Raw genomic sequence first — 25,083 nt, 5'->3', positions numbered from 1 at the left:
CGGACGTTTTCAGCTCCTAGAGGTGAGCGAGAAAGGTGGAACCTTAGTTCCCCTCAATATAGGGGAGGTGTTGAAGTGTCCGAGCCACCCCCGGTGACAAAGCAAACCCCACGGTTAGTGGAGCGACCACGGCACAAGTGGGATGAGCATGGGCAGCCTATTTGTAGTAGGTGTGGAGTTAGTGGACACATGGCAAGAGAGTGTCGGGGCACTTCATCTCAGATGGCTTTAAACGAGTAAATCCAGTCGCTATGGGCCAGGTGATTGGAAAGGATGATAGTGGTCCAACTCAGTTAAACCACCCTCAATTTTTAGGGGCATGCCGTCAAGTAGAAGTATTCATTGATGGTAAAGAAGTGACATTTTTGCTGGATACTGGGTCTAATGTAACATTAATGCCACAAGCCTGTTTTAGGAGATTGTTTGGTGAACAGGAGCCGGGGAAAGAGAGTGATCTTAATTGGCTAAAGCTGAAGGCCGCGAATGGATTGGCTATTCCTTACGTGGGCTATGTGTTAGCTGAAGTACAGGTGGGAGACATTACCCTGAAAGATATGGGAATTGTGATTTCAAAGGACGACCCCAATAATTCTAATGCATTACCTATATTAGGTATGAACATCATCGTTCCATGTTGGGATGTGTTTTTTTTGAAACCTCAGACGCAGACCCAGACCTGGCCTGTTGGCTCGACTGTAGACGCTCAACAAGCGTGGGCATCTGCTTTTCAGGACTGTCAAAGAATTCAGGCAGCTGTCCCCGTACCACAAGTAGGGACCCTGCGACCCGCTTACCGCCACCCGGTGAAGATCCCTGAGCACAGTGAGCAGGTGATTTGGGCTAGGGCCCCACAGACACTGAGGAAAGGACAATGTATCTTGGTGGAGCCATTGGAAGGGCCTAGTACAGTTGCCGTTGCTCGATCGCTAGGAACTGTCTATAGAGGCCGGGTCCCCATCAAAGTAAGGAATCTCAATCCTTTTCCTATTACGTTACGACGTTATGAGGCCCTGGCTACATTCTCCACGGAAAATGTCGACATTCAGGAACCTTTTGAAGTCACGTTTGAGCAAACCAGGCCAGGCATCGTTGAAGTGGGCGTATCCCAGGTGAGCTCGGAACCATCTGGTAAAGCTCCTCACATTGAAGTTATGACACAAGGGCGGTCGAATCTATCTATGGAGGAGCAGGAAAAGTTAAATGGTCTCTTGAGGAAGTGGGGCGATGTGTTTGCTGCCGACGAAGAGGATTATGGCCACACAGATGTAATTACGCACTCTATTCCGACAGGTATGGCACCTCCTATTAGAGAGCGGTATAGGCCAATCCCCCCTAAAATGTATCAGGAAGTGCGAGAATTGCTGAATAATATGATTCGATCAGGGGTGGTGCGAGAGAGTACAAGTCCCTGGGCAGCACCCATTGTCCTGGTAAGGAAAAAGAATGGGGAATTGAGATTTTGTGTGGATTACCGCAAGTTGAATGCAGTGACACATAAAGACGCCCATCCATTACCTAGAATTGAAGAGACCTTGACGATGCTGACTAAATCAAAATACTACTCCACCCTTGATCTAGCAAGTGGGTATTGGCAAGTGAAAGTTTCTGAAGCTGACAGGGAAAAAACTGCATTTTGTACTCCTTTTGGCTTGTATGAGTTTGAAAGAATGCCTTTTGGATTGTGTAATGCTCCAGCAACATTTCAAAGGTTGATGCAGAGTTGTTTGGGAAGTCAAATCACAGAGTCCGCTTTTGTCTATCTGGATGATGTGATAGTATATTCACCGGATTTTGACAGCCACCTAGAACATCTGCAGGCAGTGTTTGCAAGATTGAAGAGCTATGGGCTGAAGTTGTGACCTGATAAATGTGTTCTTTTCCAGCAACAGGTGAAGTTCCTGGGTCACCTGGTGAACAGTGAGGGTGTGGCTCCGGACCCTGATAAGATTGCCGCTGTACAGAAGTGGCCGGCCCCGCAGACTATTCATCAGGTGCGTTCCTTCTTGGGCTTTGCCGGTTATTATCGGCGGTTCATTGCAGGGTTTGCGGGTGTTGCTAGGCCTCTTAACTCGCTGCTAGTGGGAGTACCGAAGAATAAAAAACAGAATATCCCCATAAATTGGGATGAGGATTGTCAGCAGTCCTTTGATCTTCTGAAGCAGAAATTGCTCGAGGCTCCTATTTTAGCTTTTGCTGATTTCAGATTACCCTTCCGGCTTTATACGGATGCCAGTAAAGTGGGCCTTGGTGCAGTACTGTCTCAAGTACAAGATGGGAAGGAATGTGTGATAGCCTATGCTAGCAGAAGCTTAGCACCCGCCGAAAGGGATGATGCAAACTATAGCTCCTTTAAACTGGAGCTGCTCGCTTTGAAGTGGGCGGTGACTGAGAAATTTAAAGATTATCTATGGGGGTCTCTGTTCACAGTTTATACTGATAATAATCCATTGGTCCATTTATCGACTGCAAAAGTGGGCGCAGTGGAACAACGGTGGGTAGCCCAGCTCGCAAATTATCAATTTGATATTAAGTATCGGCCTGGCCAGGAAAATGTGAATGCTGATGTTCTGTCTAGAATGCCATTGCAGGTGCAACCCCAGGATTTGGTGCCTCCACAGAGGGTGGACGAAAAAGCATGGGTTCAGGCTGTGAACATCGATTGGGATCCAGGATGCTGGCAAGGCTTACAAGAGCAGGACCCCACGCTGCATAGAGTGAGATACTACATGGCCCGAGGAAAGATGCCATCTGGGGAGGAAAGACACCAGGAGCCTACTGCAGTCTTAAACTACATGAAACAATGGTCACGGCTGGAGTTGTTGGAGGGTGTTCTGGTCCGCAGGGGGGTGGATTCCAACACCTGTGAGGCGTACTACCAAATCCTTGTTCCTTTGGAGGAACAGCAACCAACATGGAAGGCTTTCCATGAAAGGAATGGTCATTTGGGGGTGGCAAAGACACTTTCGATGCTGCGCCGTAGTTTTTATTGGCTTCAAATGGAGAAGAGAGTGCGGGACTGGACAACATCCTGTGAACGGTGTGTACGTCATAAAGGTCGTGGTGACGGTCAGGCCCCACTTAGTCCTGTTCTTACACACGCACCTCTCCAAACCGTGGCAGTTGATTTCCTGACATTAGGTAGACCGGCAGACTCATACCAGTACATTTTGGTCGCCACTGATTTGTTTACAAAGTATGCTTGGGCAATACCTACCAGGGACCAGACCGCTGCAACTACAGCGAAGATGTTGTTGAAACATATTATTCAGCCAATTGGATGCCCAGAACAACTGCACTCGGATCAAGGTGCTAATTTCGAGTCCGCCCTCATAAAGGAGCTCTGTCAGTATTATAATTGTCGGAAAAGTCGAACTACTGCCTATCATCCTCAGGGAAATGGGGCCTGTGAACGTTTCAATCAGACATTAATAAATATGCTGTCCACCCTAGAGGAAGAGAGGCGGACTCGGTGGGTACAATGTTTGCCCGAACTGCTCCAGGCTTATAATAACTCTGTCCATGCGTCTACAGGTTACACCCCCCATTACCTGATGTTTGGATGGAATGCTCGTCTGCCAGGCGAGCTGTTTATGGGGACGAAGAGACCCATGGAGTCAACCACGACGCAGGAGTGGGTGAGGAGACATCATGAGCGCTTGAGGCTGGCATACCAGATGGTGGAAAAGAGCAGCCAGAAGGCTGCAGGCCGGATGAAGGACAGGTATGATGTTGGGGCTAGGGCAGCACCATTGCTCCCGGGGGAAAGGGTTCTAGTCCATACGACAAGAAGGGACGGACAGGGTAAACTGGCAGCACACTGGGAGGAAGAGATCCAAATTGTAGTTGGCCAGCCAAACCCTATGAACCCAGTCTACAGAGTTCGGCCAGAAGGTAAAGATGGGCCTGTTAGAGTGGTCCATCGTAATCGCCTGCGCATATGTACTTTCTTGCCTTCCGTCAATGATAAAACAGGAGGTGGCGCCTTAGAACCAGGAACGGCAGCTGCGCATGATATAGCGACAGCCTCAGACCAGTGGTTACTTCTATGGAGTATGGCACAGCAGATGCCAGGGCCAGGTCACTATCCGTCCTCCAACAAGTCCGCCCCTGCAACTCAGGAGGGTTTAAGGAGATCTGCCCGTGAAAATCTCGGGAAGCCCCCACCTCGATATACTTAGTAGAGTGCCCGAGGACGGGCTAGGAAAAAGTTGGGGTGGGTGTTACGGAGTATAGCATGGTGGGAAAGGACGGAGAGAAACCCCCCCCCCTAAGTTTTGTTGGTTTTGTTTTTGAGTTTGTTTTGGATTAATTGCATGTTTTTGTGTTTATTTACGGTTGTTGCACCTGTGTGGGAGGGGAGATTTTACTCTAGCCCAGCTGCCAGTGAGGCGGAGTTGAATACAGGGAGCGGCTGATTGGAGTTCCTCTTTATAAAGGGGAGAGGAAGCAGGAAGTGTTGTTGTTGTTTTTAGTAGGACCTCGGTGAAGCAGGAGAGCCCCGGAGATCCAGTACAAAGTGTGCGCATTTTTAATAGAAAGGATTTTTTTTTAGCCTGGCCTGGTTTTTGCTTTTAACGAAACGGAGGACGTGGAAAGGAGGACGTATTCCTATGGAGCTGTGAGAGGACGTGCTGGAAAAGAGAGGACGTGCTGGAAAAAAAGGGACGTGTTGGAAAAGAGGAAAACGAGCACTAGACTGGAGACCTCCTGCGCCCCGATAAGAAGAACTGGACCAGCTCGGGGAAGTTTAACTGCCGGGAGGTAATGTGGAGACCCAGCCTCGAACAAAGTTAAAGCCTGAAAAGGTGGGTGGCAAACCTGTTTTAGGGAGCTGCAGGATTGATACGTGTTGGTTGCGTGTTCGTGCAGTGACCCTCTCTCCCCTGTTTGTAACTAGGCGAAGAACTCGGACCGCGGTGGTCTTTGGGCTTTGGATCCCTGGCCGGGGTTGTCTTCAGCCGGTAGTTTGCCTAGAGGAAGAACAAATAAATTTTGTGTAACCCATTGCAGTGTGTGCGTGGTGGTTTGTTGCTGGTCCCTACTAGAATTCCTATTCTTTTTGCACGGAGGCTCTCTTAACAGACCTCCCGTAACATACTCGGAGGTTATTAGATTAATTTAAGCTAGCTTAGATAAGGTTATAATCATTATTATGATATTAAAACTAAAGATAAACTGCGATACTTGATTAAAATTAGCGGTAAAATGATCTGAATGTACGACTGGTGGAAAGAGCTCGGACTGAATACAGCTGTTCGTGTAAGTGATAAATCAAACTAGTGACTTAGACTGATGACACAGTCACCTCATAGGCACAGAGCAGCCGAGCTGGAATCAAAGCTAATCGTTAGCTTCTGAAAAGCGACACTGCAATACCCAAACAGACTGAACTCATGGCGACCTCTGACCTTTGTCAGCAAGTTCCTGCACCTGCTGCTGCAACCAAACTCAAAGTGTTGTAATAAAACCATATGTAATGAAAGCCATTATCGAGACTACTGTTATTTAAGGGTACAAGTTGTTGAAAGTGCAAAGTCGAAGCTGTAAGTGTCCACGACGTCCTGCAGTCGTTTGTGATTCATCGCCACAAATGAAGTGACTGTTTCTGCGTCCGTGTGGATCACCCTCCTGTTAGCATGTTAGCTACATGATAGCAAGAACAACATGCCGGCGACTACCCAGAATCCACTGCAATCCCTAAGTCCCATTAAACAGTTAGCTAAACGTACGGGTGAATAAAACTTTAAATAGATTATAAATAGAGAAATGGTAAACTGCAAGCTCATAGTATGGCTAAAGGTTTAAATTATTAACACAAAGTTGGTTTTTTAACAGTTTTTGTTTGCTAAAAGTTGAAGGTTTGAGCTAATAGTGAGCCAACAGTTGTGGATAAATGGTTGAGACACTTTGCTGCCATAAACGTTACCCTGAATATCCGATCTTACCCCGAGAGGCGATGTTGGTGACGGAGCGCCGCCATCCTGATGGAAAAGGTTGGAAACAGGTGAGTTTGGCCAAAGGAACGAAGTGTGATGAACGAAATTCCCTGCGATTGTTTAGGCTGACATGTGACTAACGGTCCTGATTAAGAGCAAAGTTAGAGCACGCAGGATTCACCAAGTGTGTGTTAATGGTGTCCAGCAGTGCATCAGTGTGTGCGTGCGTGTTCGATGGCCGGCACGCCAATTACAGACGGCAACAGGAGTAGCAGCAATATCTATAGGTCATTACTGTGATACAGAGCGTGGCTGGTTCCTATGTATTTAATGGACACAGGGGTGTTTGGACCATTAGGCGGCTTCTCTGCAGCCATCTGGTCATCTGAAGAAACTCCTGTAACAACCCAACACTGCACATCATTACAGTGTGTGTGTGTCTGTGTGTGTGTGTGTGTGTGCGTGTGCGTGTGTGTGTGTGTGTGTGTGTGTGTGTGTCAGGAAACGGAGGTTAGCGCTCGGCCGATGATAGAATCAGCAAATGGACGCCACCTTTTGCAGCAGGAGGACAAGTCATTTTAGCAGCATAATGGAATTTCGCAGCACTGGAATATAGTGTGTAGAAGAAGATATCATCTGGTGCAATAGGAGGAGCTGTGTGCTGCGGGGAATTCTGATATTTCTATTTATTCACTCACAGTGGAAGATGAAACTTATTTCCAGGTGAGGTTAACACAGATGAGACTCGGCTGCGGGACTTAACCCTCGCTCTGAGAGGAAGCCGGCCTGCAGGTGGAGTGCGCGCTCGTTGGCTCAAAGGTAAATTTCAGGGGCGTTTACAGCTCGTCGAGCGCCACGTCTCGCTTTTTAATAAGCAAAGCGTGCAGCTGTAAATAACTGCCAGATTCACTCAATCATTAGCCACTAGCTGCTATGTTATCAAAGGGTTTGCAGGTGAGGTTTATGTGTGTTTATTGGCACTGTGAATTTTTAAGGAGGGCTTCGCTGAGGGCAGGAGATCAATAGCTTTTCTATATACAAGTTCTGCTCTAAATCATTTCGCACTGCGAGTCAGGTTACAGCTCTGTGACATGCTGATGATGGAAGTTATGAGCAGCAGTATTGCTGCCAGAATAAAAAGCCAAGTACCATTACCAGGAGGGGGATAAACTTCACTTTGATGCAATTAAAATGTGCGGAGCTGCATAACTGTGGACGCTAACATAGCAGAGTGGGACTAATCACACACAGCACAGCCAGAGGTGGCTGTTCAATCTCTGCTTGGTTTTTGTTCGTGAACGGACCTTCAGCAGGAGGCAGCGCTGCTGAAAATCTAAAACTCCAGTTCTTCTTTGGCCCTCTAAACAAGGCCTGCTGATTGGTCCGGTCTTCCTCAGGTCGTTTAGGTCTGCAGCATTCGTTCATGCACAGCTCTCTGAGCTCTGCAGCAGCTCCGTTCTTTCCTTTTTCAGCCGTTCTGTTGGATCTTTGTCCTGCTGATGACCCAGTTTGGTCCCAGCTTTATCTGTGGGACAGACGTCCTCACACTGACTCTGGGACAGTTCATCATCCCTCCTCCACATGCTCACAGCTGTTGTCAGGTCTTTATGCACAAACATCTGCACTTTGGTCCGTTTGCTCCTGAACTCGTTGCTCTGTTCAGATGCAGCTTTGCAAAAATAAGCCATGTTCTTGTAGACAGACGAGGCTTTTTCCTTCCTAACTTTGACCTTTAACCTGTAGAGTCTGAGGTGTGACCTCGGGGTGAATTTCCTGGCCTGCCCACTCCTGTGGGATGTGCTAACACACCTGAATGCTGCAGACCTGCAAACTGTCCAAGCTCATTCAGCTGTGCTCACAGTGGTGACGATCACGGCGCTGCTGCAGGAGCAACTGTGAAAATAAATCACTGAAACAGCTGAAGTTAACTAACTCTTAAAGTGTGTCCTGCAGTCAGAACTGTTAGCGTCCAGATAAACAGCTGCCGCACGCCACTCTGCCTCGTCTTTATTTCTTCTTCTTTGGTATTGGGGTTGGTTGGAATCCTTTGTAGGCAGCACGAGCGATGACAGTCTGCTGAGGATGGGCACTTCGCACACTTGCTGCCAGAAACACGCTTCTTTACCAAAGTCTGCTAACCACTTCAGGTCGCCAAGAGCCGATCACTACAGCACCGAGACGTCCTTATCTCCTCAGCAGCACGCCGCTTTAGCCGGCCTTCAGAGGGGAGGAGACCGGCTGTGCATACAAAATATTCAGTCACAGATAAACAGAGGAGGGGAGATTTGTCTTTCTCCTCTTTCCTCCACGTCTCCTCTTACCCACGAGGCTGTGGGAGATGCGATGTTGGAACAGAAGGCGTGTGCAGCAAACCATGAGAAACACAACCAGTGTCACCCGTCGCCTAATTGCGGTGCTGCTAGCGTGAAGGCAGCGCCGCAGGAAACAAACTGCAAACAGTCGAATGAGATTTTATTCAAATGTGGCTCCTCTGGGGCGCCGCTGAGGTTCACCTGACCTCCGTTTTGGACCGCTTTCTGATTGTTGACATGTTTCACGCTGAAACTTCCTGTTTACTCCCCAAAGAGGAGTTTTTGTGTAAACTCCCTCAGCACCTTTGCACTTCCAATTTGCAGTATTAAGTCGATTTGAGCGATCATTCTATTAAGCTGTCAGGTCCCAGAGTCCCAGCACTAGTTTGGGAGGATGAGATATTTCCAGACCTGTAAACAGAGAAAAAAACTGCTTTTTACTTTGTGAGGAAGCAAAAAAATGGCTGCTTATGGTTTCATGTTATAGTAAAATCTGGGCTGAAAGATGAAGTAACCTCCACAGTGGCAAATGTGCGTTACAGCTTCTCCTCCAACAAATGATCGGCTGTTCCTGCCCTCTGTTTTCCATCCTTTAAAGTGACTCTATTTTGTATTCAGTGTGATCTTAAACTGAAGGCTGGGCCCATAAAATCACCTCCACCAGGAGCAGCTCAGCACGAAGCTCTCGGTTTGGAGGCGCACGTCAGCGCTCGCAAACGCCTCTGTGAAGGGGTCCTCTTCTTCTGAGCAGCAGCAGTCTGTGGACGCTCTGATCCACGGCTCACGGCCCTCGGTCTGGTCGGACAAAGAGCCACAGGCCACGCCCACGCAAGTGTCCCAGAGTAAGATACAGGGCAGCAAAGTCGGTGTTAGGAGTCAGGCTGGTGACAGTGCGAAAACAGGAGTTCGAGCCATCACAGGTGAACCATTTCCTTTGATTTTTCCAGTTTCTTCCACAGATTGTTTGTCACTGTAACTGTTTCACAGGGACACAAGCGTCACCTGTGAGAACAGAGCAGCGTTAATAGGATTGTTACAGTTTTACATTAATAATCTGAATCAGTAAAAATAAAATCTGAAGCTTTAAAGCCGACGTGGTGAAGATGTGCGCCTGCACGCTGCAGTTTGCCACAAACAGACACGTGAGCTGAGCTCAGATGGTGACAAACTCAAACTTTCATTTCATGAAGGATTTTATTGTGAATGTCCTGCCCACCCACGGCTGACCCTGATGTCGAACTTTCTGATTTTGACCCCGGGCGGATGTTTGAATACGAGGACATAAGATGGCATATCGGCTGTAATCTACTGCTTTCACACCTTGTTGCAGGCGCGCTTACATGATTAAGATTTATAGATGCAGTAAATATTGCCTGCTGATGAAAATTAATTGCACATCTGTCCGTTTTTTATTATTATTATTTATTGAAACACCGACTGTAGGTTCCCGTCCCAAAGAGCCTGTGTTGTTGCTCCGTGAGTTGCTGTGAGACTCCAGGGTCTACAAGTTGTGCGGCGCTGAAACTTGTCCGACTCATCCATCATTGCCAGGGAGACTTCCCACCTCTGGTGGCACAGCTGTTTGGGCAGTGACACCGGCGTGCCCGCCGTGGCCCGTACATCTGCTGCCGGGTGGGCGCCGACAGAGTCATCGTGGTTTTTTGGAACACAACAGGCAGCGCGGCGCCGCCTGCAGCAGACGAACCGAGACACAAAAGACGGGGTCAGGGGGCTGGAAGTGATATTTTGGGTGGAATGAGTTTGAGATGGAAGCTGATCAAGAGGAAAATGGACTGAAAAGAAACGTAAAGGCTTCATTTTGGGGTTCTTTCTCCTTTCTTGGAGCTTCTTGAGGAAAATATTCACTCTGCTGATCAAAGTAATGAGGTGAACATTCAGTTACAGGAAAGTGAGCACCCGAGTGAAGCTTCACAGGTCATCTGTGCATGTTAAAGCGTGGTTTTAAACTTCAGCTGAGTCATGCTGACGTTTTCTTTTCTGTAAATTTTTATTTAATATTCATTTATTTTCACGTAATAATTGATTGAATATTTATTAAAGGCTCTGTCACTACGAGGCCTCCAGCAGAGTCGCGCTAACCTTTCACTGAGCAGGAATCCACATTTGGAGGCACAAACACGAGTGTGGCTAACGTTAGCAGCAGCCGCCTGTCCCTGCAGGTGAACACACCTGTGCTGAACGTGATGATGCGAGGGGTTCATCAGCATGGTTTCAAATCCTGTAGGTAACATGCATGTGCCTCTGTGGTGGGAAGGGCTTATAACGGCCAGCGAACAGTGATTGGTTGTTCCTTCTTCCTTCTTGTTCCTGCCTGCTGCAGCTCTCAGTCCTGTCGGTCCAGATGCTTGTGTTGTAGCTCTGCAGCAGCACTGCGCTGAAGCCCATCAAATATTCTGTCTTCCTCCAGGTCCTCTGAAACCTCGCTGACTCTCATCACGCTGTGTTAGCTTCACATCACGTTCCTCTTTTTACTCTGGGGTCACATTAGTGAGAGAAACCACCCACGCACCAACAGAACAGGTGGATTTTATAGCAATTTGAGGGCATCATTATGATTATAATCAGGTGGTATTCACCATAATACATCAAGTACTTTATAGTTTATGCAGTTATGAAAGTTTGTGTTCATGAACAAACTACACACAAACGAAGCGAAAGTTAACTCAGAGAGGACGAGACGGAAAAGTTTCCAGAAGCTAAATTCATGTCTGTGGTGGAGATTTGAAAGCATCCTAATTTATATTAGCTGTCATGAGGCTTTTATTTTGATAGTCACACCTGTCTATCAAAATAAAAGCCTCTGTCTATGCTGTGATCAACAGAAAAGTTAACTGAGGCTATTCTTTTAGAAAAATTATAGTCTTCCATCAGGAAACTGTGAGATCTACTTTGAAATGTGAGACATTTAAAACATCGATAAGTATCCCGCAGTTTTCAGCAGGGGCGCCTCTGTCTGACCGGATACAAGTAAGTAAACTTCTTCCTGGAGAGTTTATTCTTATTGAATAAAATATGATGCATGATGGGTAATATTTTCTCTGGGGGAGGGCTCTGAACACTCTGCTGGGTTACATGAGTTAAGTCAGTGTGGTTACTGCCATCTTTTATATACAGTTTATGGGCTAATTTTAGAGCAGTTTGGATATTTTTGGAGTCGTAAAAAACTTTTTAACTAAAACAAGAAATCAGCTCTGAGGCTGTCAGCGTTACCTCCGGTGCGGCGGTCGATCTTCTCACAGATGCACACAGGTGAAGCTCTCTTTTTGAGACTCTTGTAGCTCCTACTTTTTTATCCACAGACTGACGATTTCACACCAGGGATGGAAGGAGGGGGATGGTACGACTGGTATGTGGGTCCTTCATGGCAGATCATCAGAGTGTGGTCTGTTTGGCACCAGCAGGTTTGGAGCCACAAAGAACTGAAGGACGGCGACACTGCAGAGGCTCTTATCGTCAGGATGCCACAAAAAACTCGGCAGAAGGTAAAATCTCACATTTTCATGATTAAACCTGCAGTGCCACTAATGTCTCCTCTGCATCATATCGAGCATTCTCATTATCACTGTGTGGTTCCCAAAATGTATTTCTATAGTTCGCTTAATATCAGACGCAGCGAAACAAACTGCTCACCAATAAAAGATTAAAAACACAACATTCATTCCAACTAACATGTTAAAAATCAGCATTAAATATAATCGCTCATCAAACATCGATACAGCAAAGAGCACAGGTGAGACCTCAGCTGTGTGACGCCGTGGTCAGCTTCTTAAAGGGAACAAAAAACTCTCGCCAGTAACATAATCAAAAATCTGAGACCTGAAAATCTGCAAAAAAAAAGCTGAAAACCATCCATCACATGTGCTGTGACGGTGTCACCTCCCTGACTGATACCTGCATTATTCAAACAGCTGAACCCAGAGCAGGTTCATTACTTTATTGTTATTAAGCTTTTTACTTTATACATACAGTTTACACACGGACCAACCAATGATGCTGAACCAGTGACATGAGGCCTGAGGAGCTACTGAAGAGATGCAGGGCTGAAACTATAAGCTGCCATCATGCAGATGCTGAATGCGACAGTGCTGTGCAGCTCAAACTGCATTACAAATACTCCACGCCTTTCATACGTCGGCACAGAGATCAGCCTGTAAACATGTTAATTTCTGCTTTAGAGCCTCCGGTGGACATTAGAGGAACTGCACGTATTGATGGCTCACCTGCATACCTACAGGAGCCCTTTGGGGACATTTCACTACAGCCTAGCGTGTATTTTATAGTTTTCTTCAATTCTTTCTGCGACTCTCTGACTCCATAATTTCCCAAATAACTTCATGTTTTCTTCAGTCAGACTTAAGTCAGCTGACGCGTAAACTCATCATCATCACTGAGCTCACAGATCAGCTGAGCAGGACGCTCACGTTCTCAGACTTCTATCCAATCAGACTTCAGAGGAGTCGCCCCCTGCTGGACTCTAGAAGGAGTGTAGGTTTCAGGGCCCGTGATGATAAAAACAAAGTCAAGAAGACATGTTTACGTTGCAGGCGTGTTTATGGTCGTATGCATATTTTGGTTGGAACGCAGCTGTCGGGAACACGATCGCTGAAACGAGACGCTGTTTTTTCCCTTTTGTCAGACATGAATGTCTAAACTGAAAGAGGAGGAGCCTCCAGTCAGCGTGATAAAGTGGTCAAAGAGGGGAAACAGACAGAGGGATGCTGTGAACACACTTGGAGGAGGAGGAGGAAGGATGAAGTCATTTTAGAGTTCAAACCCACAAACAGCCTGAAGAGCTGAAGGGAGGCGAGCTGCTCCTCTCCTCAGCTGCTCCACCCCAGCGAGCTTCTCCTCGCACCTCCCCTGCTGAGAAGTCAGCTTTCATGTTCTTTTCAAAGTCTCAGGTAATATTACCCAGAGCAAGCCTGACAGAGCCCGGGGCAAAGGCAGCGCTCGCTCTTACCTGCAAGCACGCAGGCGCGCTCGCCACGCACGCACGCCATTACCCAGGCATCACCGCTGCGCCCTGCCTACCCACCCACACACTGCCTGCACGCACACACACGTACAATAACACACAATCACACACACTTTGATTGTCTCCACGCTGTGGCTGTCATTAAGACTCATTAAGGGGGATGGTTTTATTGAAGGCGGCCATGTTGAGGCATCCGCTGAATTATTCATTTCCACCATGCGCACACGCACACACACAGACGCACACACGGTGGAGAGGCAGGAAGCTGGAGCAGACTGAAGAGAGAGAGAGATGCAGCCTATATAGGTCACTTCCTCCTCCACCCGCATCGCTCAGAGAAGTGGAACTGGAAGGCAGGAGGGAGGGAGATGGAGAGAGAGGCTTATTATAGCAGGCGCACACACAGAAACAGGGAGGCCGTGGAGATAAAGGAGGCGCACCTCAGAGAGTCGACTGTCACAGGCATGAATGAAGCTTCAGCGCAGCACTAATTCACAGAGGGAGACGGGAAACTGTGTTTAGAAAGGTTTCAGCGTTGAATAACCGTCTCTCCCGGTTACGATAAAAAATCACGTCATCATCTGCTGCGGGTCTTTGTTGGACGTCCTAACCAAAGGAAGTTTGTGTGCACGTGAGACGCTCCTGCTCAAGAAAACAGGAAAGATAAACATCTGTGCATGCGAAACACAGACTGTATATAAAAGATGGACGTGGTCACTGTGACATCACCTGGAAGCATTTTCACCATCGCCATCTTCAAACGCGATGAAGCCAGGGTGACTCTGACTGTGGAGAGGAGAGGATTACAGCCACTGCCCCCCCGCCCCCCACACCCACCTCACAGGAGCCGCACAGGAAGTTTTTCCTTCCTGCTGTTGCCGAGTGCTCGCTCATAGAGGTTAATCTCATTGGTGGGGTTTCTCTGTGTTATTGTAGGTCCTTACCTTACAGTATAAAGCACCTTGACGCAACTGTTGTTGTGAATTAGCGCTGTATAAGTGAATTTAACTGAATTAAGTTTATTGGGGCATGGTGGTTAGCACTGTCGCCTCACAGCAGGAAGGTCCTGGGTTTGAATCCTGGGCTTTTCTGTGTTTGATAAACAGGCAGCGAGTTTGCACGTTCCTCCTGCGTCTGCGTGGGTTCACTGCGCGTACTCCAGCCCCAAGTTAGGATCGGCTGATTCGGCTGACCTTAAGCTGCACATAGGTGTGAGTGTGAGCAGGAATGAGTGGCGACCTGTCCGGGGGGTTACCCTCCCCTCTCGTGTCATGGCTGCGGGGTCGTACATGTTTGTTGTGCAGACGGAGATGAATCCAGAAGTGAGGCTGGTGTTTTGGACTTGGTGGCATAGGCTACCACAGAGGGTCCACCTGGGCAAAACGTTATGAGTCTGGGACCGAGGAGCAGAAAACATTTTTGAGAAGAAAGATGAAAACGTTCCAGACATAGAAAGGTGGAGATCTGCTGCTGATGCGACTGTTTTCACTTTTCCACCTCTGACACTGAATCTGACTTTAATGTTCGGGTCCAAATCAGAGCAGATTTCTGTCACAAGAGGAAGACGTGGAAAACTGGAGACTTTCTGCCTTTATTCCAACAGTAAGGTCGATGCTTCTTCTCTGTTTTCTGTGGATTTCCAGTTTTGCTGTTTTGCCTGGAGAAATGTTCTCCATGTTTGCTGGGTAGTGGAGGCTTAAAGGCAAAGGACAGACTCCACGGACCTGAAGGAAGTGATGATCATTTCTCCACCCCCTCCTGCACTAAACCCACAGTGTGAATGGAGCTGGGCACACGTTTACATTTAGTTTGATCAAATATTCATCACATACAATCAGGGTTAATATGACTCAGCACCACGTGGCTGCAGAAGGAGCTGAGTGTTGGGGTAAATGCACACTGGAGGCTAAAATAATTACACTGTGGTGTTGATTATGGTTCCACAGTGTGGCTCTTATTTCTGTTTTTCCACTCCTGTTTCCAACGATGTGCTCGCACGTTTCTTTCTTAGCTTTAACGATGCAGAGCGTAATCCCACAGCGAGGCTGTGGAAACCAGAAAACAGACCACGAGAAATCTTGGAGTGAGAGTGCGTCCCGGATTCAATCATCCTTGTCTGAGGTGCCTTTTGGAGTGGATAGGGAGGAGCCGTTTCCTTGGGCCCTTTGTGTGATGCCACAGGTGGAGGAATAATCCTGGTGGTCCTCACACGCCATCGAGCGTCTGCGTTTCAGTCGTGTTTCTGCTGCTTCGTCTTCAGGCTGGTTTCTGTCTTTAGCCCACTTGTGTGGCGGCGGCGCTTTGAACTCTCGGGCCGTAAATCTGTGACGTTACCTGCACGGAGGCGCCGGCAGCTGAGAGATGACAGAGATCTGTTTGAAGAAGCAAACCCATGCTGAATGACAGGTGAAAAAATAACCCTGAGCCATGCTCTCGAGAGTCTCTGAGCAACGCACGCTGCACCAAACGAGGATGAGGAGGAGCTCCCGCCTCCTCCCGAGGAAGATCTGTGGTTTGGTGGCACGCAGCAGGTTCCTCACATCGAAACTTTCAGTCCCGGAGCAGAAAAATCATCGTGAAGAAAAGAGAAAAAGTGTGTTTTTTAAATATCAGAGCAGCCTGTGCTCTCACTGAGAGCACTCTGCAGCATGTAGTAATGAATGGCTCCATAATAAGGCTCAGCAATCAAGAGAAACCACTAAAGTTTGAAAATCCATCATTAATTCACCAGAGCTGAGCGTTCATGGAGCTCTGAGCCGGGCAAATGAGTTTTAATGGATTTCACGGGGCGCCGTGTGACTGACGAACACCTACGCCTTACCTGTTGGTCGCCGGCGAGTCTGCTGCCGAGGTGTACGTCGAGCCGAAACACAACGCCTAAAGAACATAAAGCGGCAGTCCTGATGTCAAAGTTTCTGGATTTTTATAGAAAATAAACTAAAAGTGAGGAAAAGTTTACGACGCTCCATTACGAAGCACCTGATCATGGGAAGAGTCAGAAAAGGGATCATCCAGGAAATTTGTTCGCCAATAAGCATTCCCGACAGGAGTGACCAATCCCGTAAACTCAGCAGGAACGTGTTTCCAGAGGCATGCCGTGTTCCCAACACCTCCTCTAACAGCAGAAGTCTTTTTGCACCCTCCTCGGTGACGGCAGTGCGTCTGTGGTGAGAAAGGTTAACAAGTAATGTGTGAAAGACCCCGGGGCCGCTGCGCTCTGAGGGCCGCTGTAGTGCCGGAAAGTGAATTCCAGTGTTTCCGTGTCAGTTTTAGGTCTAATATCTTTGAAATGACCCATGTTACCTCTGTGTTTTTGTGTCTGCAGCGCAGTTTAAATATCGTTATGGGGCTGTGATTGCTGTTGCTGCCCTGGTGATCCGAGCTCTCTGGAATCAGACTTTTTACGCGGATAAATAAAGGATCTATATTAAAGCTGTGCCCCGTGATACGGTTGTTCTTAGGGGCTCAGAACGACTCGATGGCGTTAAGGAGAGATATCTGACTTCATCACGTTACAGCAGTTTAAATGGAGGCGAAGAGTTTTTGGCACAGCATCAGAAACTTTGAGTTCCATAAATCCAGCATCGCCTGTCAATAAGTCAAGCGGTTTAAAATCATCAACACTAACATTAATCTTACTTTTTATTCGACTCTAAATGTGCTCACCCGGCACATTCTTTACATGCATTGTTGCTTTTAAGAAAACAGGGCGTCCGTACAACCTGATCATCTGTGATCGAAGGATCAGTGACCAGAAAGAACTGGAATGAAAACCAAATCTAAAAGTAAACAAGTGTAAATGCACAAACCGGATGTAATGACAACATCCCGTCATCCACTTCCTGATTGGCTGTTCAAAGGAGGACAAATAACAAACACGCCTCTGAGTCAGGCCTCCAAAGCCACGAAAAAAAAGAGTGCCTCCATTCCTGACAGGCAAACACGGCGTGGAGACGAGCGTGAGCGTGTTCACGGGCTCACAGGGCCGATATCACAGCAAAGGTTCACTGCTTCTCTCCGTCACCTGGGCTCCTCTGTCCTCACCTGATGTCCTGTCAGAGACCCAAATGTCAAGTGTGTGTGTGTGTGTGTGTGTGTGTGTGTGTGTGTGTGTGTGGTCAACTGGGCAAAGAAGACAGATCTGGGTCAGGCGGCTCCCACGAGTGTGTCCGAGCGCTCTGCGGCAGATGACATGTCTGATATGAGCGAGTGAGCAAGGAGGAGAGAGAGAGCAGCATGACAGAGGAACAGCCGGGGGGTCAGAGGAGGACACACACACACACGCACGCACGCACGCACGCACGCACGCACGCACACAGCCCTGCTGCCTGGTAGCTCATCCACATGCATCAGTGCGTCAGCGCTATGACAGTCACGCAGCGGTGTGTGCGTGCAGCACAGACGAGGAGAAGCACTGAGAGCAGGTAACGTGCAGAATACAGTATGTTAGCTCACATGAGAAAAAGGTATCGCCAGATTTATTCACCTGAATAAACCAAAACAGGAGCCGAGGCTGAAGCGAAGGCTGGACAGGAAATGTCCGCAGTTCATTCATCAGAGCAGCGAGAAGAGTTTCAGTTTCAGGCCACGTGTGTTTAACATGAACAGGCTGCAGCTGCAGCGAGCTGAGGCTGGTGATGCTGCAACACCGTTTTCATACGGCGTTTTTGGAGGGCGCCATCCAGAAGACTCTGGGGTCATTTGTACAATATGTACATACTTGTTTGTGGGTCTGCAGTCATTCGAGCTCACGTTTTCCTGCCTGTTTGACCTCCTGCTGCGTGTCACGGGTCCAGACAGAGGTTGACCGGTGCAACACTTCAACAGTGCAGTGCAAACATCAGTGAACCCTCCTTGTGTTAGCCTTAAAAATGAAAGAAAACAGAGACTGAAGCTGGCTTTATTAGCCTCATATGTGACGGAGCAAATATGACATGTGGCTCATCAGCCTCCGGTTTCCCCTCCACTTGCCACGAGGCAGTGAAGGAGCGTGAGGGGAAAGGAGACGAGGCGGAAACTGGATCAGGAGAAAATAAAAGAGCACAAGACGTGATGCTGAGCTGCTGCTAGCTGTGGAAATGCAAACAGGAAAAAAGGAAGGAAGGTGTCTCCCATCTGGGAACACCTGGCTGTCCCCTGTGGACAGGTGGAGGTGAGGGTGTTGCTGCCCACCCCCGAGACCCTGGAGCTACAAAAACACAACAGATAGTTACAGGGCAGACATTCGGTCTCCTTTAGGACCAAACGCATCTGCAAACTCGACCTTTGCTTTAAAGTAGATCAAGTCTGCTCTAATTTGTCATTGGTGGACCAGAGCAGCTTTGTACGACTCACAGCTCACAATAATCCTTCTTTATCTGATTCTGGGCCTCAGTTCATGCTTCGTCTGAAACAAGCTCCTCCCTCCTTTAAGCCAACGTTCTGATTGCCCGGCCTTCATAATGGGTGGGGCTTCTGGGACAACCTTAATAGAGATATCCCCTCTCTGGGACGTCATACAGATCCATGAGTAGAAAAACTGTGATTCAGTGAGTGTTTGAAACCATCTGCAGCATGAACATCGAGCTCAGTGGAACAGGAAGCAGGAAATATGACAACATGTTTGTATATAATCCTGCTGTTTCTATCAAGATAGAAACGATTACACTTTCAAAGAGTCACCTGTGACATTTTTTCTTTTGTGTTCGCCCAAGTTTTGTACATTTGTTGGATTTTCTGATTTTCGACTTCCTGAGAGCCCTAACATTTCAAATCAAATCCGTATTTTTGTACCTGTCAGAGCTTTAACGATCAATAGACTGAGCTCTAAGTGAGGTGAAAGTTTTACCTTTTGGACAGGTAAATAAGTTACAGTCCAGAAGCAGCAGCACTTTATAGAAATAGTTTCTGAGTCAGAAGAATGTTACCGGGGGGGAATCAAAAGGAAGTCGGTCCATCAATCAGCCCATCCCCTCACTCGACAGAACAGCAGAATTATTTTGTAAGAGCAAAGGAAATGGAACAAAAAACACAGTTTTTAAAATCAGATCAGCCTGTATGGACTTGATGTTGAGCGATCCCTCACTGAGAGCGCTTTTCAACACATAATAATGAATGACACACCAGGTCGTGGAAATAATACTCAGCAATCAGCTCAAATCACCAAAGTTTTGAAAATCCATCATTAATTCACCATGGGCTGAGCGTTCATGGAGCTCTGAGCTGTGCAGCTCGGGCTAAATTGGTTTTAATGGATTTCATGGGGTGCCGTTCGAGGGCCGTTTGATTGACAAAGAGGTTTGAGAGTCGCCGTAGCCCCTGCTCTCGCTCTGTCCCCGAGCTATGCACCATTGATCAAACACATACAAACTGTCACTCTGTATTGCCGGGATGCCAGTGACGAACTCAGCAGTCACTTCAATCATTAGTCAATCAGCCTCACATCCAAAAGCTGAGGTCACAAAGGGAAGCACAAGGAGGATGTTGCGTGTATTTCTAGCTGGTTCAAGGCGAAAACAAAAATAATTAATTCATGTTATATGAAGAATTTTGGTTTGTTAAGATTTTTTTCTGGCATGTGATAAGAAAAAAGGGACAAAAGCATGTGGACACAGTATTTTTTAGCAATGAAGCAAACTAAGGTTCACCAAGTATGTTGGTATCAGACAGTTTTTCCATGTTAGTGGGGTTCCCTCGGGGCAAGCATGGCAGGCAGAGCATGCCCAGTGAAATCTAAAAATAGACATGAATTAAAAACTAACTGAATCTAATTTCTCTAACTGAAAATTCATTAAAGTTTCACTGAACATGGATGAAAATTCACTTTTACACACTCAATTATGATTGAAATAATACAGAAAGTGATGATCGACAGGAATCCAACAAATTAAACCTGATAGTCGCGTTTAATTGAATCAATGTTGAATTTTGAGATTTATCGTTTTTGCACCATGATTAACAGTGAAACACCACTGACATCATCACTAAGAAAATAGTATACTTTCTTATCTCCAGCCAGGATAAATGTTTTAGTGATGTTGAGTAAATATATTTAACCTATTAAACATTAGAATCTATCTAATGCAGGCGTGCCCAATCCCAGTCCACGAGGACCGGTGTCCCTGCAGGTTTTAGATGTGTCCCTGATCCATCACAGCCGATTTAAATTGATAAATGACCTCCTCAACCCTCATGGACTGGGATTGGGGACCCCTGATCTAATGTTTAAATAATAACAGACGGCTTGACATCTGTGAGGAAGTTGGGGTTCTGTCAGGGCAAGCAAGGCAGGCAGTGCTTGCCCAGTGAACTACAAAAGATTGAATCCTCCTGTCTCTGCTATTTGCCCTGACCGTCTCAGTTAATGGTACAGAATGGTACGGCTGCACCAGTCATAAAACTTGCCAGTACTTAAAATATTTGTGAAACCCTTCGGTGACAGTTGAAACATACTTTTATAAAGCATATGAACGTGTAAAGATTGTATGGTATTCATGTATTTTGTGTCAAAACAGTGTACATTCATTTAGCAGCCTCGATCACACAGTTTCTACAAACACAGTAAAGAAACACACTTTTTATTTGTAGTAAATAATTGAATCAATGACAGATGCTACAAACCAAAGCAGTTACAATCATTATGATGATTGTACCTCTTTGTCTCCAGCCAGGATAAATGTCTGGATGTGGATTAAAATATATTTAACCTTACTATTGAACATTAGGCTCAGTAGGTTCATTTATTTAATCAACATTATTAATAAGTTTAAAGCAAGGTTAGAAAAACTGACCTGTGCACGATGAGACGAATCACGGCAGATATAATGGACTCATAATGCCCCACAGGTAAGAAGGCGTCTTATGGCTGGTTTGACTTGATATCTGACAAAAAGTAATCCTTCTTTATGTTCAGTGACATTAACAATGGTATCTGTTAATGAGTGATTTTTGTGTGAGTGTGTGAAGTCGTGTTAAATGTGTTTGAAGTAACAGAGAACCTGCGTATGGACGTGAACTACAGCTGCAGAAACCTGCAGAGCTGCACGGCTCGTGGCGTGGACGTGTTTCGATCGGCAGACCGCAGATCACAAACAAATCACTTTAAAGATTAAAACCAGAAAAAAGAAGAAACAAACCAAACTTGGTGATTTCAACAGTTTACAGACCTCTGCCTGCACAGATGCACGTGCACAAGTCGAGGGAGAAAAAACAATCGTTTTATTGTAACATATGAACAAGCAGCTTCTCCTCTCCAACCTACCATCAAATAATCCAATCCAACATTCAACCTATGACCCGTGATGTCCTTCAACAGCAACCGCCTCTCAATCTCCATGGAGACACCACGAGGGCACAGGGGGGCGAGTGTCGGCACTGGACATGAGAAATGAGCGCAATTACGCCGTTTGAGAGGTAATTACATGTGCGTCGTGGTAGCGAGGCCCATAAATAACCCTGGATCTACTCTGTGTGCTTGTTCAATAATTGAAGAACAGCAAGGTGGGAGAAGGGAGGTGGGCGCACGCCGCAGTGCTATAGCTCATCATCCATTGTGGTCCCTTTCACCCTGGAAGAAAGGAGGGTCGGTCAGCCAGACAAAGCCGGACAATGACGAGCACCGAGGCTACGAGCCGGGCCGAGGGCGCTCCTGACAGCAGGCTGGAGGACAGAAGAGTCACAGAGACTGGAGAAACAGCTTCAGGCACTAATACGTGTCCCAACAAAAGGTCCATACAGTTTTAAAGTGCTGGGAAACCCACAGTGGGCCACAGTGGACTGTAAGGGCTTCCTTCTAAACCTAAATACAGACTCCTCCTGTAATTTTGATGGCTTAATAGTCTCAGTTCTAAAGCACTTTATCTCCTCCGGAAGCGATAGGATGGTAAATAAGTAGCTTACGGCACACACAGGAGCTTTTCCCCGACTACAGGGTGGTTGTCAGTGTTAAGTAGCTATCCTCGCACGCTCTGAGCTAACATCAAAAGTGATGGGACCGCGTTTCAGTGGCACTAAGAGCCTGAGAGTCCCAACAAAGAGCTCCCAGCAGCTGGGTGCAAGGAGGTTAGCGTCTAACAGATTTCTTCCCCTGTACAGAAAATCCCCGCACATTTCAAACCCTTTGTTTACTTTCAGTCGTCCAAAGGCTCATCTCTGGGTTTCGGGGGCGGGGGGCACCATCTTGAAAAATGATCATCCCCCTTCGCGTTGCTTTGCAGCGTGCGGCTCAGGATTCACAGCGAAGCGCTTTTAAAAGCACAAACGTAAAAGCGGGATCTGCACGAGTATCAGTGAGCTCGCCGTGAAGCCCCGGAGGACCACGCGTGGCCTCTCCTTCTTCTTCTGCGCACATAAATAATGGTGAACGTACGTTTGTCTGCTCCCGCGGGCGCCTTCCTCAGACCTCTGAAGTCTCTCCTGCTCTCCGTCGCTCTGTCTTCCTGCAGAGAGCGCCGTGTTTGTGCATAATTTTCATTTCGAGGGGTCACATAAATTCTCTTCCATGCAAATGAGTCGAACTCTCAGAGGTAATAATCACCTGAAAGCCCCGCTCGCGCTCACGCTCATAACACACACACAAACACCCCAGGTGGCTCCATATCGCATTGCTGACATGAATAAATAATTAAATGAAATCCCATTTTTTAAAATTTCATTTCCACAGCAGCCCAATCTAATTCCGCCTCCACCCTCGGAGGACGACGCCCGGGTGACCCTCAGGTACAATTACCTCCATTCAAGGCAAACACTTGTGTTTCAGGAGCATTTCCTGTGTAACACATGACACACGCAGCAGACGGCACGCGTGGTATTTGCAGGAGGAACAAAGACGTGCAGTCATCACGTCTCTGTGGCAGTTTCCTCCTCGGTTTGATTGCAGAAGCTTCAAAAACATACTTCTGTCATAGGTGCGGAGAAAACGGCGTCCCGTTTCCCGGCGTCGTGAATATTTCAGCGGTTATCCCCGTCTCCTGAGTGACTGCACTAGCACGCATGAGGCTCCCGGCAGCCACAGCAATGCTGTCACGTCGCATCAGGGTCAAAAGGGTCGCGACCCGAGGAGGCCCAGGTGGCCACCGCGTACAGCGCCTCGGTCACGTGACCTGCAGCACTCCATTCGTGTCGAGGAGCAGCTTCAGGATGGGAGACATCAGCTTCACACCAATAAGTGAACACAGCTGCCTTAATTCTCATTGGCTCAGATTCAACAAGCCGCTGGTCCATGATGTCATGACATCATCATGACATCATCACACATGCCGTATCCATCATGAGAATCTCAGGATCCACAGCCCAAAGGCGCTTAGATGGACAGACTGAACAGACTAATACACAGAGGTCACACAGAGGTCACACAGAGGTCACTCGGGGAGGCGGTGGAGTTGCAGTTTGGCTGTTTGAGCTTCGGTCGTCTTTGTCGTGAGGCGTGTGGATGTGGACACAGCGCAGTTAAATAACCAAGAACTAAGACGTCACTCTGCTGCAGGAGGCCGACATGGCAGAAACGCTCACAGGCAGGAAACAAAGAGCACGACGAGGAGCTGAGGCTGTGACGCACTGATATAACAGGAAACAAACACAGCTGACGCTAATCATGGTGGACGAGACACAGGAAGTAAAAGTAAATATCTAAATGTCACCATCAACTTCCCCCTCTGGGAAAAAAGCCCTCTGAGCGCCCTGAATCAGCGTCGTTCTCCGTTGGAAATCTCTGTGGACTCACCAGGATCTGCCTCCTTTCCTTCAGTGAACTCGTCCCCAGACCTGGAACGAGCTTCCATGTTCTCCTTGTGTCCTGTCTTTGCATCATCGGCTCTATAACTATTGGCTGAGCTGACCGTGACATCACCCTTCCAGTTTGAAAGACCTTCCCACTCTCGGGTAACAAGCGTGGTTTCTGGTCTTTGGTGGAGGTCTTGGCTTTGTCCCGGTGCCTTTTTGTTCTTATATGAACCAAAGGATCCAGGGACGGCCTGTGTCCACGTCACGGCATTCTCAGGATTCGGTGGTTTTCCTTTTGAAGGATGGCTCGGTGTCTCTTTGTTGGTGATGTCATACTATGATCACATCGTGAGAATCTGACAGCCCCTCAGTCAGAAGACCTTTGGTGATCCTCGCTGATGCCCTCCAAACTGGTGCGGACGATGGTGGAGCAGGTGGAGCTGGATCTTGATGCTGGCAGAACAGCCACAGACTCTGGGTGGCGTTTGACTCGGAGGAGGCTCAGAGTTTGATTCTGGAAACAGAACCGCTCTGAAGAAGAGGATTAAGTGTGAGAAAGCACGTGAGCGGTTTGATGTTGGAGGGTAATGACAGATCCCTGCTTCACCCACCAGCTGACATCACGTGTTCTTGGCCGGGAAAACGCCGCAGGCTGTAAATAGCAGCCAAATATGATGCAGGTTATTCACGCTGTCAGCACGCATCCAGATCTCCACATCGACCATCGATGCATCACAGCTAATGTAATTTGTCGCAGGCATACTAAAAAGGTGCTGTCATCGATTGGCATGCAAACACTCAGCGGTTATTAGCAGGCGGATTGACTGATGGGTCAGAAAGCTGCATTCATAATTTCATACTGTGTCACACTCGCCCTCACACGTCTGCACGCGACAGGAAGGAGGCGACGCTCACCGTCCCTCTGCATCTCCACCCTGATCCCTCTTCTTAATAATTGACTGCGGGGCAACGAGGCCTCCGAGTGTGTGTGTGAGCAGCCTCTGTGATTAGACAGATGCATACGTTGAGTATTCAGCCACAGCTCTGCTGGCGCTGACTGGCATACCTAATGAAGTGCACGGCTCCTCCTTCATTGTGTGTGTGGAGCTGTGATGGTTGGAGTCGAGCTGCAATTAAAAGG

General features: G+C 47.6%; 1 protein-coding gene across 1 annotated transcript; it reads left to right on the top strand.

Moving 5' to 3' along the window:
* The first annotated feature begins 251 nt into the window (after nucleotides 1-251).
* LOC146611805 (uncharacterized) lies at nucleotides 252-1,921 on the top strand. The gene is made up of 2 exons (XM_085343369.1): nucleotides 252-1,290; nucleotides 1,884-1,921. Exons 1-2 carry the CDS (start codon nucleotides 252-254, stop codon nucleotides 1,919-1,921), a joined length of 1,077 nt encoding a protein of 358 aa, XP_085199495.1.
* The last annotated feature ends 23,162 nt before the right edge of the window (nucleotides 1,922-25,083 follow it).

Source organism: Diplotaxodon limnothrissa, linkage group LG19 (genome assembly GCF_057381915.1).
Source record: "Diplotaxodon limnothrissa isolate DT_005_m linkage group LG19, D_limnothrissa_male_GT1.1, whole genome shotgun sequence".
NCBI lineage: Eukaryota > Metazoa > Chordata > Actinopteri > Cichliformes > Cichlidae > Diplotaxodon > Diplotaxodon limnothrissa.
Note: the sequence above shows the minus strand (reverse complement) of the source record. Positions and strands in the feature narration are given on the sequence as shown.